This window comes from Anolis carolinensis, chromosome 2 (genome assembly GCF_035594765.1).
Source record: "Anolis carolinensis isolate JA03-04 chromosome 2, rAnoCar3.1.pri, whole genome shotgun sequence".
Lineage (NCBI taxonomy): Eukaryota > Metazoa > Chordata > Lepidosauria > Squamata > Dactyloidae > Anolis > Anolis carolinensis.
Window position 1 is genome coordinate 289,426,808 of NC_085842.1, and position 21,667 is coordinate 289,448,474.

Here is a 21,667-nt window from a genome sequence, read left to right on the forward strand (position 1 = left end):
ACAGAGAAATTCAGTTCATTCATTACAGAACCTTTCAGGAAGTTGATTTTTTCTAATTCTTATTGTAATTGCATTGTTCTAATCTTGTATTATAAAGGCAGCTGCTTGCCTATCATTTGTACTTTCCTCGTTAATCCTGACTCAGTGAATTAACCTTTAATTATGGCCGTTAAAATTGAAATGAGCCTCTTGTCTGGCTGGGGCTGCCCCCTTTCAGTGCATGATTCTGATGAAAATTTTTAGGGTCAATGAATATGTCCCACGTCATGTCTCATAGCTGCTAAAGATGTGAGGAGGTAAATGTTACCTTAGAACGATGTGATTGAATTTTTAAAGAGACTGATTTTATTGACAAAATGTTAGATTTGTGATTTCCTAACAAAAACCATCTCAGTCATCACCACACATTAACTAATGTTAAGTGGATATTGCACTTTCTACCTGAAATTCTCAACAATAGCTTTCCATTTAAATATTCCAGTGACATGCACACAAAAGCAGTACTACTATCTTGGGATTTTTTTCTGGATTTATGTTTTTTAATGTATGCAAGTCCTCAAATAACTTCAAAAAAGGTGTTTGAATTATATATTTCAAATTTATTACTTAATGAAAGAATAATTGGGGTGCTATTAATATGTATTATTTTAGAAAAATTAAATTGAAAGGGGACAGACTATTTTAAAACTTATTAATGTTTTAACTTAAGGAAAGGCAAGCATTTATAAACTTTAAGCAATGGACGTTTCACAGGGGACGCCCGGATGTTTTGATGTTTTTACCATCCTTGTGGGAGGCTTCTCTCATGTCCCAGAATGGGGCTGGAGCTGATAGAGATCATCTGTGCTCTCCCAGGGTTGGATTCGAACCGGTAACCTTCAGGTCAGCAACCCAGCCTTCAAGTAAGCATTCCTGCCGGCACAAAGGTTTAACTCACTGCGCCACTGGGGACTCCTGCAAATAAGAAATCAGAGGCAGTGTGGCCAGAGGCAGCAGGAGACAATGAGCTGGAGGATACTATTGTACTCTGTTATGCATGCAGGCTTCCCACAGATCTTGCCTTGGGCTAAATAGAATACTGGATTAAATAAGATTCAATGTAATTTCATATAGCACTTATGTATGATGTGAAATTTGTGAAGATCAGAGTTGATAAGGTGTCAAATTTGACAAAAACCATATAGAACATAGCTGTCATAAACTTAGTAAAAACTGCAGCCAGGGTACAAAATAATGCAAACAGTTGCCTTAGGTACAGAAGTAACCCAATACCATGATGATTTTTTTATATGCAGTGTGTAGACCTGGTGCAAGAGAACTGGGCACTATGGGGATCTATCAATGTACCATACATCCTGCTAACATTTCCTGAGGTGGCAACATTACCATCTAGAATTCTCTTTGTCCTATGTTGTGAACAAAAATACAATATAATTGTATATTCCGCCTTTTGGAAACAGTTCTGGAATTTCAGAACTTTCTATAAGATATTTCTACATGTTGTTAAGAACATTTGTTTAAATGTAGAATCAATTATTTTGGTAAGTTAACTAAAATAATGGCTATATCAGGGCCCTCTAGCTCCTGGCCAGATGTGTTACCTAAGAATAAGGAGACCCTTCTTTGGCAGTCATAAAGGAAGCCCTTTCCAAATCCAGAATTTCAGATATATATTATATTTTCAATACCTAAAAGCCATTCATGACACAGGTATCTACAAGATTATCCCATGAAGCTTAAAAATGAAGTCAGAAGCAAACTCATTCAGAAAACTGTACATGTGAAAAGGATTTATGAGTCTTAGTAGACCACAAGCTGAACATGAGCCAACAATGTAAAATGCTTTTCTAGGCTGCATCAATAGAAATGTGATGTCAAGATTGAAGAAAGTAATAGTCCCACTGTTGGTCAGATCTCAACTGAAATACTGTGTCCAGTTCTGGTCACCACACTTCAAGAAAGATATTGGCAAGCTGGAATGTGTTCAGAGAAGGGCATCCAAAATGATGAAGCCAAGCCCTATGAGGAGTGGCTTAGGGAGTTAAATATATTTAGCTTGGAGGACAGAAGACTGAGTGGGGACATGATAGCCATGTTTAAACAATTTGAAAGGATGCCACATTGAGGAGGGTGCAGGCTTGTTTTTCGTTTTGTTTTCTACTGCCCAAAAGACTAGGACACGGAGCAATGGGATCAAGCTGTAAGAAAAGAGGTTCTAACTAAGCATTAGGAAGAACATCCTGATGGTAAGAGCTTGTCAGCAGTGGAATTTGCTGCCTCAGAGCATGGTGGAGTCTCCTCATCTGGAGGTTTTTAAGCAGAGGCTGGATGGCTCTCTGTCTTTGACTGTCTATAATGCTTTGATTGTTTTTTCTTCCCTGAAGCTCCAATTAGTACAACAGGTGGCAGCCAGATTGATAACTGGGGCAGCATACAGGGAGCGTACCACCCCCCCTGCAAAGCCAGCTCCACTGGCTGCCAATATGCTACCGAGCCCAATTCAAAGTGCTGGTTTTGACCTATAAAGCCCTAAACGGTTCTGGTCCAACTAACCTGTCCGAATGGATCTCCTCCTATGAGCCATCAAAAAACCTGAGATTGTCTGGGGAGGCCCTGCTCTCGTGGCTGGTGGGGACGAGGGACAGGGCCTTCTCAGTGGTGGCTCCTCAGCTGTGGAACATCCTCCCTAGCAACATTCGGCAGGCCCAGACTCTTCTGGGCTTTAGGAAAAACTTAAAGATGTGGCTATGTGTGCAAGCATTTAATGAATAAGCACAATGATTTGACATGGTCCCAACTAAGGTTTATGTGCGAGGTATCTGGATGAATGGACTTAAGTATTTATATGTTTTTAAGCTTTATATAATGTTTTTATTAAGTATTTAATTGAGTTAACTGTGTTGTCTGATTTTATTGAATTCTGTTTTGGGCAATGAATTTGGTCAATTTTTGTATGCTGCCTTGAGTCCCCTCGGGTGAGAAAGGCAGGGTAGAAATGTTATAAATAAATAAATATGCAAGGAAAGTTAGAGCTGGAAAGGCTATTGCAACTACTCCCTTGGTTGGAAACACATGTGCCTTATTTCATGGTACAGCAATCTTACAGGCATCTCCTATCACCAAATTATAATATTAAAAGATTTGGCCAACACATTATTTTATTTGTGTTCATATATTAAAGAGCCGTGGTAGGTTGCAAGACAATAGACAAGTATTTAAAATAGTTAAGTAATATTAAGTCTTTTTCCTTTGCTAAGCAATTTCCCCTACTTTCTTTAAAAGCTAATGACTGAAGCCCACTGACTCTCTCACTGGTGGGAGCAGGGCAAGTTCTCAGAGACTCTTTTATCACTTTATTACTACGAATTATTTCTTCCAGTTCTTTCCATCTGTTTTTCCATCCCAGATGTATCACTGAGTACATTTGTCATTCAGTACCGCTTTTAACTAGTATAGAATATGGCAGGTCTTCTAGTAGGGACAAATGGTTATCCAACAGGGTTTAGAGGTTCCTGGAAACGAAAACAGGAAACATTGTGCAACCCTGCAAACAGGTGGATGGCATGAAAAAGGAGTTACTAGATAGTCAGGACAAAACACAAAGATCTCCATTTTTCCCCCATAAATGCTTTAAAAGCAATCTATCACAGACTTCTATAAAAAGAAATAAGCTAATTTAAAACTCTGGAAAAATCTATGTTTTTTCTACATAAATGTGATACTGAAAACATTTCAGAGTGGGTATATAATGAAAAAGGTGGACTCAAAACAGACCTTTGTGGCATCCTAGAGTTATCGGAAATGCTTTGGAGTAGTAAAAATGCTTTCATTTAAAGTATTGATTTATTTATTTAAATAATTAAATTTAAAACACTTATATTTTCCCCTTCTCACCCCAAAAGGGACTCAGGCTGGAGCACAATATATATACGAAAAACATTCAATGCCAGAACATAAAATAAGCTATAAATATACATAAACACTAAAAACAATTATCTCCACTTTAAAATCAGTTGTTTAAATACCATTTCAGATCAGCCATATCGAATCTTGTTTTTTACCAAAATGTACTGCATAAAAGGGGTGCAGTACAGAATTAATTTATTGACCTTATTTCTATCCATATCCAAAGCATCCAACTGAATTTAAGTGTCTCTAGTTGTTAGGAGAAAGGTTGAAGTTTATTTAAAGAGAAGTGCACAATTTAGACATACAGAAGCTATATTCTGTTCATTTGATCCATGTACATTAGGACAAAGTGCATCAAATGCTATGACTGCTTGATGGCTCAAGCCATGTATTAATTTAATCCAACAAATCCAGATCAGGATTGGTTGGCCTCCTTCAAGAAGGTCTATGGCTACTAGCACTGCCCATGCTGTATCTACTTCATTATGAAACAATTGTGAGGTGTCTCATTGGTCAGAACCATTGACTTTTATTAGACATTATAAGTAGGATAAGTATAAATCAACACATGTAGGTTTTGGCAGAATGGTGCTTCACTCAGTACTAACATGAAGGTTTGTAGTTCCACCCAGGCTTGGAGATTTGGGTACACCACAATCATGGTGGATTGTTCCTCTGTGCCATCCCAAGAAAATGATTAGATTAGATGGTCATTCCTGGCCTACAAGAAAAGCAATCCAAACTTGTCCCGCGCGTGGGGGGGGAGGGGGGGGAGAGAGAGAGAGAGAGAGGGAGGGAGGGAGGGAGGGAGGGAGGGAGGGAGGGAGGGGGGAAGAAGAAAAAAATAAATACACAAACATAGGAGTGATTAAGTATATCAATTTTAACTAATTTAGGTCAGGCTAGATAATTTAACTGCTGGAGGACAGATGTGGTTTCAATAACAGAAAGACAATACAAACACTTGCCTATTCTAGTTGGAATGCAAAGATTAACCAAACTGTGATAGACTGCTCCTCTTGCTATCTTAGAATGACCATTCATAGTAGATGATGTTGCAGCAGAAATACATGAAATATGTCCATGCCTCACAGCCTCTGAGGATGCCTGCCATAGATGTGGGCGAAACGTCAGGAAAGAATACTTCTGGAACATGGCCACACAGCCCTGTGCCTTTGACAACACATGAAATACGTATATTGTATTTATATAAATATAAATACAATATATTTGCATTAAAACAATTTCGAAGAATTAAAGAAGAAAGAACCAATTGTAGTCAATGAGCATAAATATGAGCTTTACAAAATGAAAAACATTCAAAATAATTTTGAGAACTACACAATACCTATTGGGAACTGAAGTGTAAAACACATGTTATCTATGCAAATATTATGTGCACTGCTATGAGAGATGTTTTCTCTTCTATAATTATTGGATTCTACCTCTAAACACACTTATTACCATCTCTGTCACATATACTGAAAACAACAAGATATATTACATTAGTAAAGGTAAAGGTTTCCCCTGACGTTAAGTCCAGTCATGTCTGACTCTGGGGATTGGTGCTCATCTCCATTTCTAAGCCGAAGAGCCAGTGTTGTCCGTAGACACCTCCAAGGTCATGTGGCCGGCATGACTGCATGGAGCGCTGTTACCTTCCCGCCGGAGCAGTACCTATTGATCTACTCACATTGGCATGTTTTTGAACTGCTAGGTTGGCAGAAGCATACATTAGTATGCCTGGTTAATTCTAATGGATTTCCATGTGTAAAATTTATACAAACAAAATACTTGATAAGCAAAGCTTATAGTTAAAGAAGATAAAGACAGTTAAATAAGATTAATACAGGTATTCATGATGTTCTAGCTGCTTCCAAACAAGTTGACTTTTACTGTCAGATCTGCTTGGGAATTCTATCCTACTTAATAATTTTATATATGAATATATTCTGGCATATGAATAATTTCAAATAATTGTGTCTAAATCTTAGTAAATTTTAAGTAAGCAAAATTTAATCGCGATGAAGCATTTTAAAAGATTACAGCAATATATTGTGGGCTACTGTATCAACCCACTCTTATTACAACAGTGAAATAAAACTAAAACCAATCTACTTTTTCATAGTGAAAATGTTTCCAAACTTCTTTGCAAAACTTATTGGTTTGCACAACCTGCACAACAAAATTTAAGAAAATAGTAAATTTATTATCTTAATACAGAATTATACCTCTACAGACCTCCCACTTCCATGTACCCCTCCTTTGCATGGCTCAATTCTAAGAGAGGAAAGGAGATATTGTTGCACTGCAGCTGTCAACAGATGTTACCAGTAACCCTTATACAGACAATAGTAAGCACTAGCAATGCGGTATTTGCCCTATTTGTTTCATTTGTGTTTCCATTTCGTATTGTCCATTAGGTTGGCACGAAACGGAAAGACCTCCAAGTAAACAAAAGCTGACTTGAAACAAAAGGCAGACGGGATCCAGTATTGGCTCAAAGCCTGCCTTTTGGATTGATCATCTGTAGGCCCTGCGAGGCCTGGGTGTGTAGGCCCAAAGCCTGCATCTGTAGGCGCAAAGCTCTTGGGACTACGAGTGCAGACTTTGGGCCTATGCACTCGGGCCTTGCTGGGCCTATAGCCAATTGCTGAGTAAGGAGAGATCCTTACTTGGCAATCAATGGGTCGCAGCCGTTACTTACTCAGCAATCGGCTGTAGGCCCTGCAAGGCCCAGCTAGGCATGGCCCAAAGCCTGCACCCACAGGCCTGGTGGCGGGGGGGGGGGGGAAGGTTGGGGATGGCTGGGTCATCCTGCGCCTCCCCCCTCTCCCTTTGCCCAGCTCTTTACTGAGCGTTTGAGTGGCACTAGCTGGTGCTGTGGCCTTGGTCGGCGCCTTTCACCCACTCTGAACAACAAAAACAAAACAAAACAAAACAAAAATAAAACAAATGTCTGACCTCCCGGAAGAGGGCCTCGATGAAAGCCAGGACACAAAACAGAACAAGGTAGTCCCAAATGCACATGACTATATAAGCAGTTGTTCAGAACAAAAATACAACTGTTTTAATATGGATTATACCTCAAATAAGCTAATACAAAAATAACTTTACAAAGAACAAAATAATATTCTGTGTTATTGGCTGTCATGTGAACATGAACCCAGAATTTATATATTATTACCATCTTAGTAAGTATGCCCCCTTTATGGATTGTCACCTTATCATGGTGAGGGGGCTTGTGTGTTCTAGTGAATTTGAGGGCAATCTGAATCTGAGGGAGGAACCAGACCAAGTCCTCAATGGTGGAGCAGGCGGATGATAAAATGGTACATGTCATAATGGCTGTAAAGGCAGAAGAAGGTTGCAACAGATGAGAGGTCACAGGTCATCATGTTAACCATGCCACTAAATTTGAATCTTTTTCTGTGAAGACTGTGTGTTGATCAGGTATGAACTGAACTCCACACAAAAAACAAATTCACGCACAGGTGCTCTCAGCTTCTTTGAAAGGGTGTTGAGGGCAAATTATTCCAGAAAGGGTGGCTTCTTAAGTCTGATGCCTTAACCCAGGTCTTATTGAAAGTATAAGGGGAAACAATCCCAGAAAAAGTGGTTCTTAAGACCGATGCCCTAAAATTGATGGAATGGGGAGCCTGGGAAGTTCCTCCATTGCTGTCAATGGGCCAAATCTTCCTGGTGTGAAAATTGATCTTTTGGCTGCCAAGATTGAAAGACAAAAGTTTGCTCGCCCAATTTGGGAGGCTCCCGAAAAACGGATCGGGGAACACCAAAATCTGGACACCAAAAACGGCATGGAGTTTATCTGAATTGCATACCCCTAGTGATGCTCCTCTGTCATCAACTCCGCTGGACTGGCCACGTTGTCTGAATGCCTGATCACTGTCTCCTACTTTACTCTCAATGCAAGAACAGAAAACGGAATCTTGAAGGACAGCAAAACAGATTTAAAGATGGGCTTAAAGTTAACCTTAAAAACTGTGGCATAGACACCAAGAACTGGGAAGCCCTGGCACTAGAGCATTCTAACTTGTGGTTAGCTGTTACCAACAGTGCTGTGGATTTAGAAGAGGCACAAATGGAGCGCAAAAGGGAGAAACATGTCAAGAGGAAGGCGAGTCAAGCCAACCCGTGTCTGGAAATCGATATCCTCACTGCGAAAAAACATGTGGATGCAGAATAGGTCTCTACAGTCACTTACGGAGCCACCACCAAGACTCTACACTTGGAGACAATCATACTCTGCCGCGAGTGATAGCTTATGATGAGTAAGTATGCTTTTCTGTGCCAAAGTTAACAAAGTAATTAGCAAAACAACTATATTTATTATACAAATATTACCACAAAAGTAGTGTTTAAGAACTCATAAGCTATTATTCCCAATTTTTCCTTTTATTTGCCTTTAAAGAGGCAAGGTGAGCTGTGAATATCTTATGAGCTAAGTGCTGAACAGTAAGAGAAGGAGCCAGTAAAATAAATCTATGAAAAAAGTACTTACATTAATGACAGAAGAACTTGATAAATTTAAACCTTCTAGGTCAGCAGTTAAAGTGGGCGAAAGAATTGATGATCTGGGAAGTACAGTGGGAGCAGATACAGGATTGACTGCAGAAAATAAACAGTTGAGAAAAAGAATTAAACCATCATTAAGCTGATATAGAAGATTATGGTTCTGTGGTATCTTACACTATTCAACCTACATGTTAGATTTGTGTCTATCAACTGGATCCTCCAAAACATTTAAATAAAAATGGAAGTATTTATATTATACATATTACTGGTTTCATTCCACAGATTGCTATGTTACATAGATATAGAGGCAAACCATTTTTAAAGTTAACCAAGAGCATTCTGAGATATAGAAAATGAAAACGGAAGATAGATTCCAAACTGATAAGCTTCGATCCAAACTTTGCTTCTTCTAACAGAAAGATACTTAAAGGTTTCTCAGTTCAGGGAACCTTCCCACCAGAAGAAATATTGGGAACATAATGCTTTACTTATTGGCTTCTCTCCCTGCAAAACTTCAGTCCAAGGTTAAAAATGTTTTGAGAGAGAACTTGGGGCAGAAGGGGGAAGAAGAACTGAGGAAAGCAATTCCTTGTTCTTTTCACTAGCATAAACCCTTCAAATGATAGTGGACAAAATCAATTTGCAATGAATCCATTTTTAAAGGAGGGGAGAACCTCAGTGCCACCCTGTTTGTACCTGAGATAGATAGATAGATAGATAGATAGATAGATAGATAGATAGATAGATAGATAGATAGATATTCTGGAACACAGGGAAATCCACCTTTTAAAGAAATGGCAGTATAGTGTATATACTCGAGTATAAGCCTAGTTTTTCAGCCCTCTTTTTAAGACTGAAAAAGCCCCCCTCAGCTTATACTCGGGTGAGGGTCCTGGTTGGCTTATATTTGGGTCAGCTTATACTTATATATGGTACATTTATTATTTTTCTCTATTATTATTGGTATTATTACATTTATTATTTTTCTCTATTATTGTTGCTACTATTACATATATTTTACTCTATTATTATTATTATTATTATTATTATTATTGCATTTATTATTTCACTCTGATCTTATTATTATTGTTGTTGTTGCATTTATTATTTTACTCTATTTATTATTAAAAGGATACATAAGCACATTTACATTGAAGAAGATGAGAATAATGGTTTGATCAGAGTTGGACAGTCTTATCGTAAATTTGAGCTTTATGTAAATATTCAAAAACATTTAACCTACTGATGCCTCAATTAATGTAATTTTATTGGTATTTATTTTTATTTCTGAAATTTACCACCCTTGGCTTATATTGGAGTCAATGTTTTCCCAGTTTTTTTGTGGTAAAATTAGGTCCTCGGCTTATATTCGAGTCGGCTTATACTTGAGTATATACAGTAATTTCCAGTTAACATGTGCTTAACTACTTCCATGCTTTCAAAACCTACCTATTTATAAAAAAGACAAACATTAAATATAAACATATATAACACTTTTACAATGATTGGATGATACATTTGACATATTTAAGGAACCACGAAAGAGTGTTTCCTCATTTAACATGAAACTCTTCTGTTAAGAGATTAAAATGGATTGTCCAGGTTGTTAAAAATGCACATTATCATCCATTAATATTTAAAGTGCATCAGTTCAATTAAAATGCCGTATTTCAAATCAGTAGTGGAATAAAAAATCATCTGAAATACTTACAGTCATCCAAATCTAAGAGTGACATTTCTTGCTTAGTGGCAGCTCTGTTAACTTGTAATGCGTTCTCTTCTTTCTATGGAAATCATGAGAAAATTTCATGAGAGAGTAAAAAGATTTTCATCAGAGAGTTAAAACATTTCCTATGTTTTCATACCTGGAAAACATCACCTCCTGGTCTCAATCCCTGTAAGGGTCACATTATGAGAATTCATAATAAAACAATCGACATTATTCATGACTTTCTTTTGACATAAACATTGCATCATATTTTGTGATTCTGCTTCAGCTATAGGTCAATGTCCTGCTCTAAACACTTAGTTATGCTGTAAGCTTATTGCTTTTTAGTTTTAAAATGCATTTGTAACGGCTTTGATCATGTTTATAAGAAATTAGCTTTCCATATTAGCATTTAACTACCCCTCCTTTCATACAATCCTTGTCCTGAGTTTTAATTAGCGATTTTGTCTTTTTTTTGGAAATTTCTAATAGTCTTAATTACTACATCTGTATTTGGACATGTGATCAAATCAAATGATAGTTGCTGCAAGATGAGAGACAAAATTAAATCTTTAACAGTTTTATACATTGAGATTTTTCATTAATGAAATATTTTAAACATTTTCAGAGGAGCAGAAGAGATGTATATAGTTGTCTCTATACTTAAACTTCTAGTAAACCATTCTAAAAATAAATGTGAGGAGAGGAAGGAACAATTAAAGACTGAAGTTTTTAATTTTTTACACTGGAATCATTCAATAACTGCACAGAATTTGCTACTGAATACCATGACTATGTATTCCAGAAGGCCTCTCCTTTTTCAAGGAAGAATGGAAAGTTTGTTCACTGAGTCTGTTCTCCAGGATACAGTGGGATACATGGAGATGTACCATTGTCTTTTCTTTACACACTCTAAGGACACAATTCTGTATCATAAATTGTCACTGGTTATAGAATAAAATTAGTGGCAAAATTGCCAACTATCTGAAAGTCCAAAGTGACCATGTACAGGTTGATTAGTGTGAGCATATTGTGAACCATATCCAAAATCAATGCTGGCAGCCATACATAGCGATCAGATCCTAAGGACTGCAAAATGGGATTCAAGAAATGTCTCCACCAATTTATCAGGAGTGCTTATGAAATACACTCTAAACCTGCTTGTCCAAATTCAGGATGAAATAACATACCTCTTGTCCATGTTTTCTGCACAGTACAGAAAATTTCGAGGACTTGGGAAAGTTTTCAGGCTCCGTGGATTGTGAGAGTGTGACCCTTTCTTCTATCCACCATATATGTAAATGTTTTTAGGAGGAGGAAACAGCCACACATAATGGCTTCATATTATGAGTAGTTTAAAAAATTGAACTGTGATGCCCAAGAGAAAGTTTTCTTGAGTCCATAACACAAGGCTACTTAATTCTCATTCCTGTTTTCTGAGGAGGCTTATCTGAGCAAGGGGCAGATTTAATAATTTGGTGCTGAGCAAGAAGCTTGAATTGAAAATGGAGAAATGTGGCCAGTTTATAGAAACAACAAGCTTTCTTCTTGTAAAGTAATTCACTATTTTCCTTTTACAAATGGTAAATATGATTGTAACATTCTGGGCAAGGTCACTCAGTACTTTTAAAATTTAAGAAAACCTATACATTCAACACAGACTTACCTAGTAACATTCTGAATTTACATTTAGTCTAATTGAAAATGAACTTCAAAACTCGTCATCTGTTTTTCCCCCTTAACACCACAATTTAAACAAAGCCCAAACATATTTCCGATGAAAAGAATGCAGTCCAAAGCTGAATACTAAACAAAGAAGTTAAGTCATATCCCATCAAACATTTCTCCATTTGCAATTCATCTTGGTAATAGAGACAGAAGCTGGGTAAATGCATATAGGACTTGAAGCAGGAGATTTCTATTGCTCAATGCATAATTCATGTGCTCCGCCTGCAAAGTGTGTAAAATGAAAATTTCACACCACAGCATGAGCCATGGAACTGCAAAGAAGAGGCAGATGAAATAATATTTTACTGTGTGAATTCTGTTTTTTACTCTTCCAATATTTATAGAAAACCATCACTGACAAACCAAATGCACTGACTGATCACCTACTGTTTCCATTGTGTTAGCAGTTGAAAAGAGATCAGGCAGAAAGATAGACAATTTGTTTTTTATATATTTTTGAAGTAGTGGATCAGGTTTTTAACAGCTGAGTGACTGCATTATGCTTGTACAGGAGGTCATCAGTAACTGATTTTAAAATTCTACCAGGGACTTATTACTTACTCATGCATCATATTCAAATCTGCATTTTAATACATCTAACTATGTATCTAAACATCTGCATATCTCATGTTTCTCCAAATACTCTGATATTTTTGAAAGAAATTGCTGTGTTTAGAAATTTAAATAACTTGAAAGTTATACTTTTGAGTTAAGTGAATTAGATGTACAAAATTATAATTATTATGAGTAGATATTTCATACTTTTTGGTAAAAATAAAATAAGTAACTAAAAATCTATAGATATCTTCACTCACATGTCTTCATCTTATTATTGTATTACAGGTCTTGTGTGCTTATATGCCTTCAAGTTGCTGGTTGACTTACTGGCAACTCCATGAATTGCATAGCGTTTTCTTAGGCAAGGAAAACGCAGAGGTGATTTTGACAGCTCATTCTTCTTAAATATGTCTGGTGTGTAATATATTTAATATTACCCTTTTCATTAAGAATTCTATTGACTTCCTGATCATTTCTTCTCCCGTTTTCTTGTATACAATTGTTATTCAGTTGAAGAACTACCTCAATTGAAGAACTATTCATACTGTAGAATTTTAATGTTATTCCATTTTGAATGCCATGATTCCATCCTATAGATGGAATTTGATGATGATAAGGATGATTTCTTACTTTCATCTCCCCATGGATCAAGGCAGGGAACAATGATATATTAAAATATGCACCATGAGTTAAAAATACATAACCTTGTTAAACATTATTTTAAAAGAATATATACAATCAATACATATTTAAATTAGGGCATAGTTTAGTATTTAAAATTATTTTGATAGGCCTGCTGGAAGAGACTGGTCTTTAATGCTGTTTTAAATTCGGACAACATCATTTAAATTCTTCCAGCAGGTCATTCCACAATCTAGGGGAGGCTGAATAAAATATCCTTTGGGTGACTACTGCCAAACTAATTCCAGCTGACTGGAATAAATGTTCCCCCAGAGGACCTGAATATATGGGGCAGGTAATAGAGAGGGAGGAGATCCTTTAGGGAGGAGGTGATCTCATCTTGGGGTTTGTAGTTTGGTGGGGGAAAGGAAGAATAGAAATTAATTAAATAACAAGAAATGGTACTCCTTGATGGTCTTCCATTCAAGCACTAACCAGGGCTAACCCTATTTAACTTCTAAATAAGAAGGAATCCTATGCCTTTAGAGCAGGTTCTCAACCTGTGAGTCCCCAGATGTTTTGGCCTTCCACTCCCAAAAATCCTAACTGGTAAATTGGCTGGGATTTCTGGGAGTTGAAAACCTAAGTCTACTTATCCATGGGTCAATGTAAGTACCACATCCTTCTCTGAGTAGAGCGGTGAAAGTCAGATCTTCATTCATCCCAAAAAAACCTAAAAGAAGCACCAGCACCCTCTACTCTCTCCTCTGTAGTGTTGCTTCTAGCTTTTTTGAATGCCTTGCAAGGAAAATGTGACACTAGCTGCCTACCTGAGACAGTGCTGGTGCTTTCCCCTTCGCTGCAAAATGACCCTCAACTTATACATGGAGCATATGAAAATCAACAATTTTGACCCCCAAACCTGTACAATATGAATATACATGGTATATATATTTATAAAATATATTTCTGGCATAATCAAAGTCTCCTTATAGGAAAAAAATCAGTAAATTCAGAAATAGGTAGAATTCTCTTGGTGCATTATGCCAGTATAATGGTACATTAATCTACCAGCTGTACATACACACCCCAATAGTATTATACAGGCAGGAGAAACTGCTGGTAGTACCGTGTTTCCCCAAAAATAAGACAGTGTCTTATATTAATTTTTTCTCCCAAAGATGCGCTAGGTCTTATTTTCAGGGGATGTCTTATTTTTCCATGAAGAAGAATTCACATTTATTGTTGAACAAAAAAAGGAACAGAAGTTGTTATCACAAACCAGCATAACCAGACAAACTGTGAATCCTATCAAGAATTTCTTGTTACTACCAATATTTCCATGTACAACACTTTATGGTACGTACATTTACCGATCCTACATGCTCTGGTGTTCTATTCAGAGGGCATGCTTCCAAACAAAAGCTTTGCTAGGTCTTACTTTCTGGGGAGGCCTTAAATTTAGTAATTCAGCAAAACCTCTACTAGGTCTTATTTTCTGGGGATGTCTTATTTTAGGGGAAACAGGGTAGTAAACATCCACCGTAGGAATGGCTTCCAGCTCTGAATCATTTCAAAAAGCTTGGGATGAGGGGTTCTTGGAATTGAGGGGATGAGATAGGTGGCTTAGATAATTGCCTATGCTTCAGGAAAGATCATTTAAGCTACTTCTGCCAGAGCGCCATGCCTAAGGATGATCCCCTTCCTTCACACACACACACAAACACACACACACACAGGCTCCCAGCAGTTGACTCCTCCTGTGGCCACCACTATACTGGGTTTATTTTGGTTTCTTTCTTCTTTACCATTTTATTCTCCCTCAAAGCTGAGAATCAAAGCAGCGATCGAAAATTCCAATAACAATCATATTTACTTACATATACAGTAGAGTCTCACTTATCCAACACTCGCTTATCCAGTGTTCTGGATTATCCAACGCATTTTTGTAGTCAATGTTTTCAATATATCATGATATTTTGGTGCTAAATTCGTAAATACAGTAATTACTACATAGCATTACTGTGTATTGAACTACTTTTTTGTCAAATTTGTTGTATAACATGATGTTCTGGTGCTTAATTTGTAAAATCATAACCTAATTCGATGTTTAATAGGCTTTTCCTTAATCTCTCATTATCCAACATATTTGCTTATCCAACGTTCTGTCGGCCCGTTTACATTGGATAAGTGAGACTCTACTGTACTTACATGAGTGAAAGGCATATTAGTTTAGCATCAAAAAAGCTTCTAATTGATAAGTTGTTCTAGTATTTATTTGTCTGGTTTAATATGATTTATATTCTGCCTTCTTTTATTGCTAGGATGCAAGTCAGCTTATAAACATGGCTTCGGCAAAAGACAAATTATATGAAATCAATTTACAATCCCATATTATTAATAAATGGGTATGAAAATATTTAAAAGCCCAGCTAATTCATTTAATATTTTGTGGAGAAAAGTCAGTGGCTGAACAGGACAGAGAAAACTTTCCTTGATGTCAGAAAGACATGAAGGAGGGGAGTAAACTAATCATGCTTGGAAGGGAATTGCTTAATCTGGGAGCCGTCACAAAGAAGGTATGAAAGAGTCAGCAATATGACTACTATGAAGGCGACTACAAAATTAGACATGAAAAATTACAATACAGATTAAAGACTATCAGGCACCAGAAAAAAATATGTTAAACCCTTCCTTACTGCCAGCACACTATTTAAAATTTATAACAACATCTTAGCATGTCTTAGAATTGTAGACAGAACTCTCAAAAGAAAATGCAAACCATGTACAAGTAGTCCCCGGGTTACAAACACTCAAGTTACAAACAACTCAGAGTTAAGAATGGGAGTGAGACAACAGGAAGTGAGAGAAATCTATCCCTAGGAAGGGAAATTCACTCCTGAAAAGGTGTCCCACCTGAAGCTTTCTCACCAAACCTTGTTTCCACAACAAGCTATTTTTTTCAAAATCCAATTATTACAGGGACAAAAAGTGAGCTGAAATCTTCTGAACAGGGGCACAGACGGCAAAGCAAAAACCACAAGGCTGTTAATCCTTCCCTATGCTATCCAGGAGTTACACTTAAATATGTGCCCTTCCGACTTACATATAAATTCAACTTAAGAATAAACCTAAAGAACCTATCTTGTTTGTAACTTGGGGACTGCCTGTATATAAGGGAAGGCAATTGCAGCAGGAACTAACTTTTTGCCCTTAAAATGTCAGGGCACATACTTTAAAAACAATATGGAAAATTTTAGAGACATGGACACATGGGGTATGGACTAATTGAGAAACGTAAGGAATATACATTTGTTACATTTCTATCCGATGGCTTCTGTGTAGGCAAATTTGCTAGGATTGGCAGTATGTCCATAGCTATTTTTCATCCTTTTCTAGCAGCTAGGGATCTCTTCACACATCCCTTCTCCTTGACCATTTTGCCGGCAGTTGTGTGGGGCACCTTGTGGCGCCCCGTGCACCCTCCCTCTTTCCATTATCAGACAGGGGAATGGGATAAGGCGTGTTGGTGCCCTGTCCCTGTCCCCATCAGATGGAGAAAAGGGCCAAAAAAAGTGGCAACCTCCATTGGAGCTACCCAAAACACACCTTACCTTTCATCATGGCTGAGGAAACGTCTTGTGATGCTTCCTTGGCACTTTGAGCATCAATGGGTCAGGGCCTGCTGAGCATCATGTAATGGTGCTCAGCAGGCTCCGTCTCCAAAGTGCTATAAAGGGGCTATTTGCACCGTGTGATGAGGTGGCAGGTGTCACTACTACTGGTCATACTGCTGCTCCTTGGTGTGCACAAACACACACGAGCTTCAGTTGCCTTCAATTGTGTTATGGGGGCACTTTGATTCCCTCCTTTGGCAGGGAAAAGGCTTGCCCACTCTTGCTAGGATAAGTCCCTGTGATTTCTATAAAGAGGACTGAAGTCTGGAATGCTGGGAAATATTGCCTGAATACGTGTATGTTTGGACATATAGAGAATAGCTGTCAAGACATAAATCTGACCAACAGTTTGATGACATAAAGTAACTCCATATGAATGGCTATTAGATGTCATTGCCAATGGTTTGCAATTGCACTGCTTTTACATTTGCACTGCACTGTTTCAGTAATCTGAAAGCAAAACATGTATCTGTCACCATTTTAAAGTAAAGAAGCAATGGTCCTGCAAGACTGCAAGGTGCCTTTATGCACTTTGTTGTCAATAGCCATGAAAACAAGTCTCTTGTTCTTAACTGGCCATAAAATATGACCTTCTGTATTTGAGAGTTGAAGGCAGATGATTTTTTTAAATAAGCATGCTCGCTACACTTCCCTTTTCATCACAATTAATAATACCAGAACTTTTGAGGATTACAATTATGATTTTGTGGCTTATTTATATATTTTAGACACCTTTCAAAAATGCATCTCCTCTCATACGAACACATTTGTTAAAAGATCCACAACCTTTAGGCAATCTTGATAGGCAGCCATTACTTGTGTCTGTCCTAGTTCCTAGTTCCTCTGGTAGGTACATAGAGTAGTCAGAGAGTCAAGCACAATAAACATTTTATTGTCGTTAATTGCCTTCAGGTCAACTTTACCAAATATTGTCATCTTTTCTAGCGAGTCATCTCTTTGCAAGTAATGGCCAAAATAAGACAGTCTCAGTTCAGTCATCTACAGATATTCAAAGTAGCAAGAAAGCTCAACTGTTTTGAAAGATCTGCAAATTCCAACACAAAATGAATACTTCCCCTACCAATGACATGAAGGCTTTAGGAGAATAACAAAAAAAGTTGGGAAAAGTAGTTTCCCATTTTCCCCACACAGACAAATTTTCATTTTTTTTCCCAAGATAAAAAGGAAAAGGACACAGAGAAAACAATTTTCCCTTTAGAAAAAGCGTATTTAAGACAATGCTTTTGTCTCTTAAAATTCAATGCATAATTAAAAGTTATTTAAGACAATGTTCAGAACTGAAAAGTGGTAACACAGATCTGCCCATTATGTTCATATTAAGGTACAAATAAAACTAAACCCAGTCACTTAAGAGTACACAGTTAATCTCCAGCCAGCATACATTGTTGTGAAGTAACTGGTGGCTGGCTACCTGTTTTTTTACTTGAGTATCTTAGATCTATCAAAATACAAACCCAAGAATGATGGGGCTCTAAATGATGAAGTGCAAGCTTCCAGACAAATTAGATGAATATGTAATTCTACAGCAATGTGATATAACAGTAATACAATCAGAATTTTTATTTTATATCCATAGTCATACTTTTCACCAAATCCTTCTCAGTGAAAAAGCCTACTATAATTTCATATAGTTTATTTTTTTATTTTTTTAAATATATTTTTATTGTTATTATTGTTTGAGAAAAAGTTATAATTATATAAACATATTCTATACATTTCCCCCTCTTTTATTTACATTCACCCCAGTGCTTCCCTTCTCCAGAGCCATCTCTTCTTCTGTAGTCCCACCAAAGGTTCAATTCTTCATTTGGAGGTAAATTCCCGTCTTCTTTTTCCAATAATTTTTCTAGAAATTTTCTCCAAATACTTTCAAAATTTCATATAGTTTAAAAGATATAGTTTGTGTAACAGAAACTGAACCATAATCATTAATGTATTACACAGTAGGTTAATCATGGGCCATAAACAGTTTCATCCTTTGTAGTGAAAGAAAATATTAATTTTCATTAACTTCTACTTAATGTTTTTACAAAGAAGTTCCAATGGAAAAATAAACAACAACACATTTTCTGAGAAGTCCCACTTTCATATATAATTAAGGTAATGATTCACATATCATTAATGTAATGCAAATGCACCAGGAACTGTCCATTTCAACATACAGTAGAGTCTCGCTTATCCAACGTAAACGGGCCGGCAGAACGTTGGATAAGCGAAAATGTTGGATAATAAGGAGAGATTAAGGAAAAGCCTATTAAACATCAAATTAGGTTATGATTTTACAAATTAAGCACCAAAACATCATGTTATACAAAAAAATTGACAGAAAAACTAGTTCAATACGCAGGAATGTTATGTTGTAATTACTGTATTTACTAATTTAGCACCAGAAATATCATGATAGATTGAAAACATTGACTACAAAAATGCGTTGGATAATCCAGAATGTTGGATAAGCGAGTCTTGGATAAGTGAGACTCTACTGTATATACAAATTACAGATGTACCTTGGGAGGATGTGCTGCACGCAGTGATTTTCTAGCTTCCAAATTCCTTTCGAAGTCACTTTCTGAGCTGGATTCTGAAGAACTCTCCTCAGTTGAGCTTGATTCTGAACTTGAAGAATCTAGTACTTTTTGAGATTTGACTTTATTTTTTTCTGTTCCATTAGAGTTCCTAAGCATAAAATACATGTATTAGCAATTCACTGAAAATTATTTGTTCTATAAAATACAGCTAAATAAAAAATGTAGGAAATTGCATAAGCGTGTCATATATTGCTTTGAAAAGCATTTCAAAATAAACTGGCTCTCTGAAAAACTCTGATACATAAAATATCAATTTTCACTACCATATTGTGTTGCATATGAGCTATTGTTTGTAGTGACAATCTGAAGTGGATTTCCCCACTTCAACATATATTATGTTGTTTAACTATACTGAATAAACAAATAAAGAGGAACAATGACCTTGCTCTGCTCTACTTCACTGTCATTTCTTCTGTCCTCTAACCATGGAAAACAGCTGCTTTAAGTCCCTTTCAGTGGAGATGAAGCAGATATAAATAATGTGTGTGTGTCATTCCTGAAGTCAACATCCATGCCTAGCAGCACCACTGGCCAGGCAGAATGACAGCATGGCATGGATTGGCCAGGCAGCCAGAGTTTTCAGGCCTCTGACATGTTGCCAGCATTCTGCCAAATACATCTGGCAGTGGGCAGATGCATTTGGACTTTTCCTTCCATTGACATCGGCTTTTTACAGTGACTTTGTGTAAGTCAACCTGCAACACCAGGAGTTCTCCCCACTTCTTTCTTCCCATCTTTTTCCCCACATCAAATATCTAACAGTGGGGGAGTGAAAACTTCTTGAGAAAGACCTACTGGGCACTGGATGTGTAACTGGCCCCCTCAACCTTGTCACTTGTTCACTGCCCCCTCAACCCTGTCACTTGTTCACTAAGTATACAGAAAAAAATCCAAAAACTGAAAAACTTTTGGTCCCAAGCAATTTGGCTAAGGGATACACAACCTACATAATTGAAGAGAAACTCGCATAATTATATAGATAAAATAATAAATTATTATCCAACTGAATGGTTCCACAGATAGAACTGCTTCTATCGACACAGGAGACTTAACGACCCTTTGCATGTCAAACCTTATTCAAGAGAACTAGGAAATCCTTCTGAGTTTTCTTTTGGGGAGCACAACTTGATTCATAGGGAAGGGGAAGATAGTTCTACTGATCTAGCAGTCAAATACTAGTAAGATCGAACAAAATGCAGTCTATGAGCTAGACCTAGAGGAACCTGCACTGCTAGCCCACTCTTCTTTTTAACTGAAAAAGACAACTCAAGCTCACCATGTATGAGACAATTTCCTATACTCCCCAAGAAAAAAACTATGTTACAGCAACAACAGAAGTAAATGTTATGAGTGGCAGCTACTGTATTTTTAATGTTATTGTTATATTTTCAAAGGATTTTATACTTTTACATTTTTAATGGCACTTTAATATGGTAACTTGTTTAACTCAATATTAACTATGTTATCAAGATTTTGGTTTTTTCTTGACACTTGCAAGCTACTTTGAGTCCCAAGCTTGTATAAGAATAAATAAACAAATGCAATTTAAATGCACAGCAAATCCATTGTAAAATCCCAATACATAGTTCCATAAGTAGAAATGTAACTAAATGTAATTCTTCCTCATGTTTAATTTCCACTATCTCAACATTTCTATTTGATTTAAAAAGTAGAAGTGGTTCCAGAAACTATTCAGAGTGAAAACATCTTTTTAAAGTAAGACTGAACTATTTTCCATGAAAGTAGTGAATTATCTGAAGATACATTTTTTCAGGGAAAACATACTTCTTTACTGTTTTGACACATAATCATTGTTTATCTTATTGTTTAAGAATTTTAAATACTAATCTAATGATTTTTTAAAAACCCTGTTACGTAGCCTTTTAACTTTGCAATGATGAAAAGCTGGTATTAATTTAACCTACAGATTTGATTTGTTCTGAACAGGAAAAACAATATAAATCACTTTTAAAATCATTAAATCCTGACTTAAATTAATAAAGTCATAATTAGGGCATTATGCTGTGTTTGTTATGGAAGTGGCAGGGCGAGCTGCTTTAATTACTGTCTGTAATAAAAGGAGCAGAGTGCGTACTGCACCCCAATCAGCGCTGTCAGCCACGACTGAGCTGAGCAGCAAACTCATCAAGTGAGCTGGCAGCAGGCAACAGAGCAAAAGGGTGATCATGTCTGCAGAGGCCACTGGCTGACAGAAGTGTAAGAAACAGATTCAGACAATCCAAGATATTAGCCTCAATTACTTCAAATGTTGATGATATTTTAATACATGATAACTCTGTTGGTAATAAGGAAATCTCTAA

At 36.8% G+C, this 21,667-nt stretch overlaps 1 protein-coding gene across 4 annotated transcripts in view; it reads right to left on the minus strand.

The window, feature by feature from the left end:
• Window positions 1-21,667, minus strand: part of ap3b1 (adaptor related protein complex 3 subunit beta 1) — a 190,125-nt gene that overhangs the window by 62,450 nt on the left and 106,008 nt on the right. For 3 of the 4 annotated variants that reach the window (XR_505533.3, XM_008102923.3, XM_062972349.1), the window contains exons 20-22: window positions 19,266-19,434; window positions 10,157-10,229; window positions 8,432-8,538 (exon numbers count right to left, since the gene is read on the minus strand). Coding sequence is in view for 3 of the 4 variants with exons in the window: in XM_008102923.3 (XP_008101130.2) it covers window positions 8,432-8,538; window positions 10,157-10,229; window positions 19,266-19,434 (349 nt within the window). In the remaining variant the exon portion in view is untranslated. Of the gene's footprint in view, window positions 1-811; window positions 955-8,431; window positions 8,539-10,156; window positions 10,230-19,265; window positions 19,435-21,667 lie in introns of those variants that run through there. The other variant, XM_062972350.1, reaches the window with a different exon arrangement.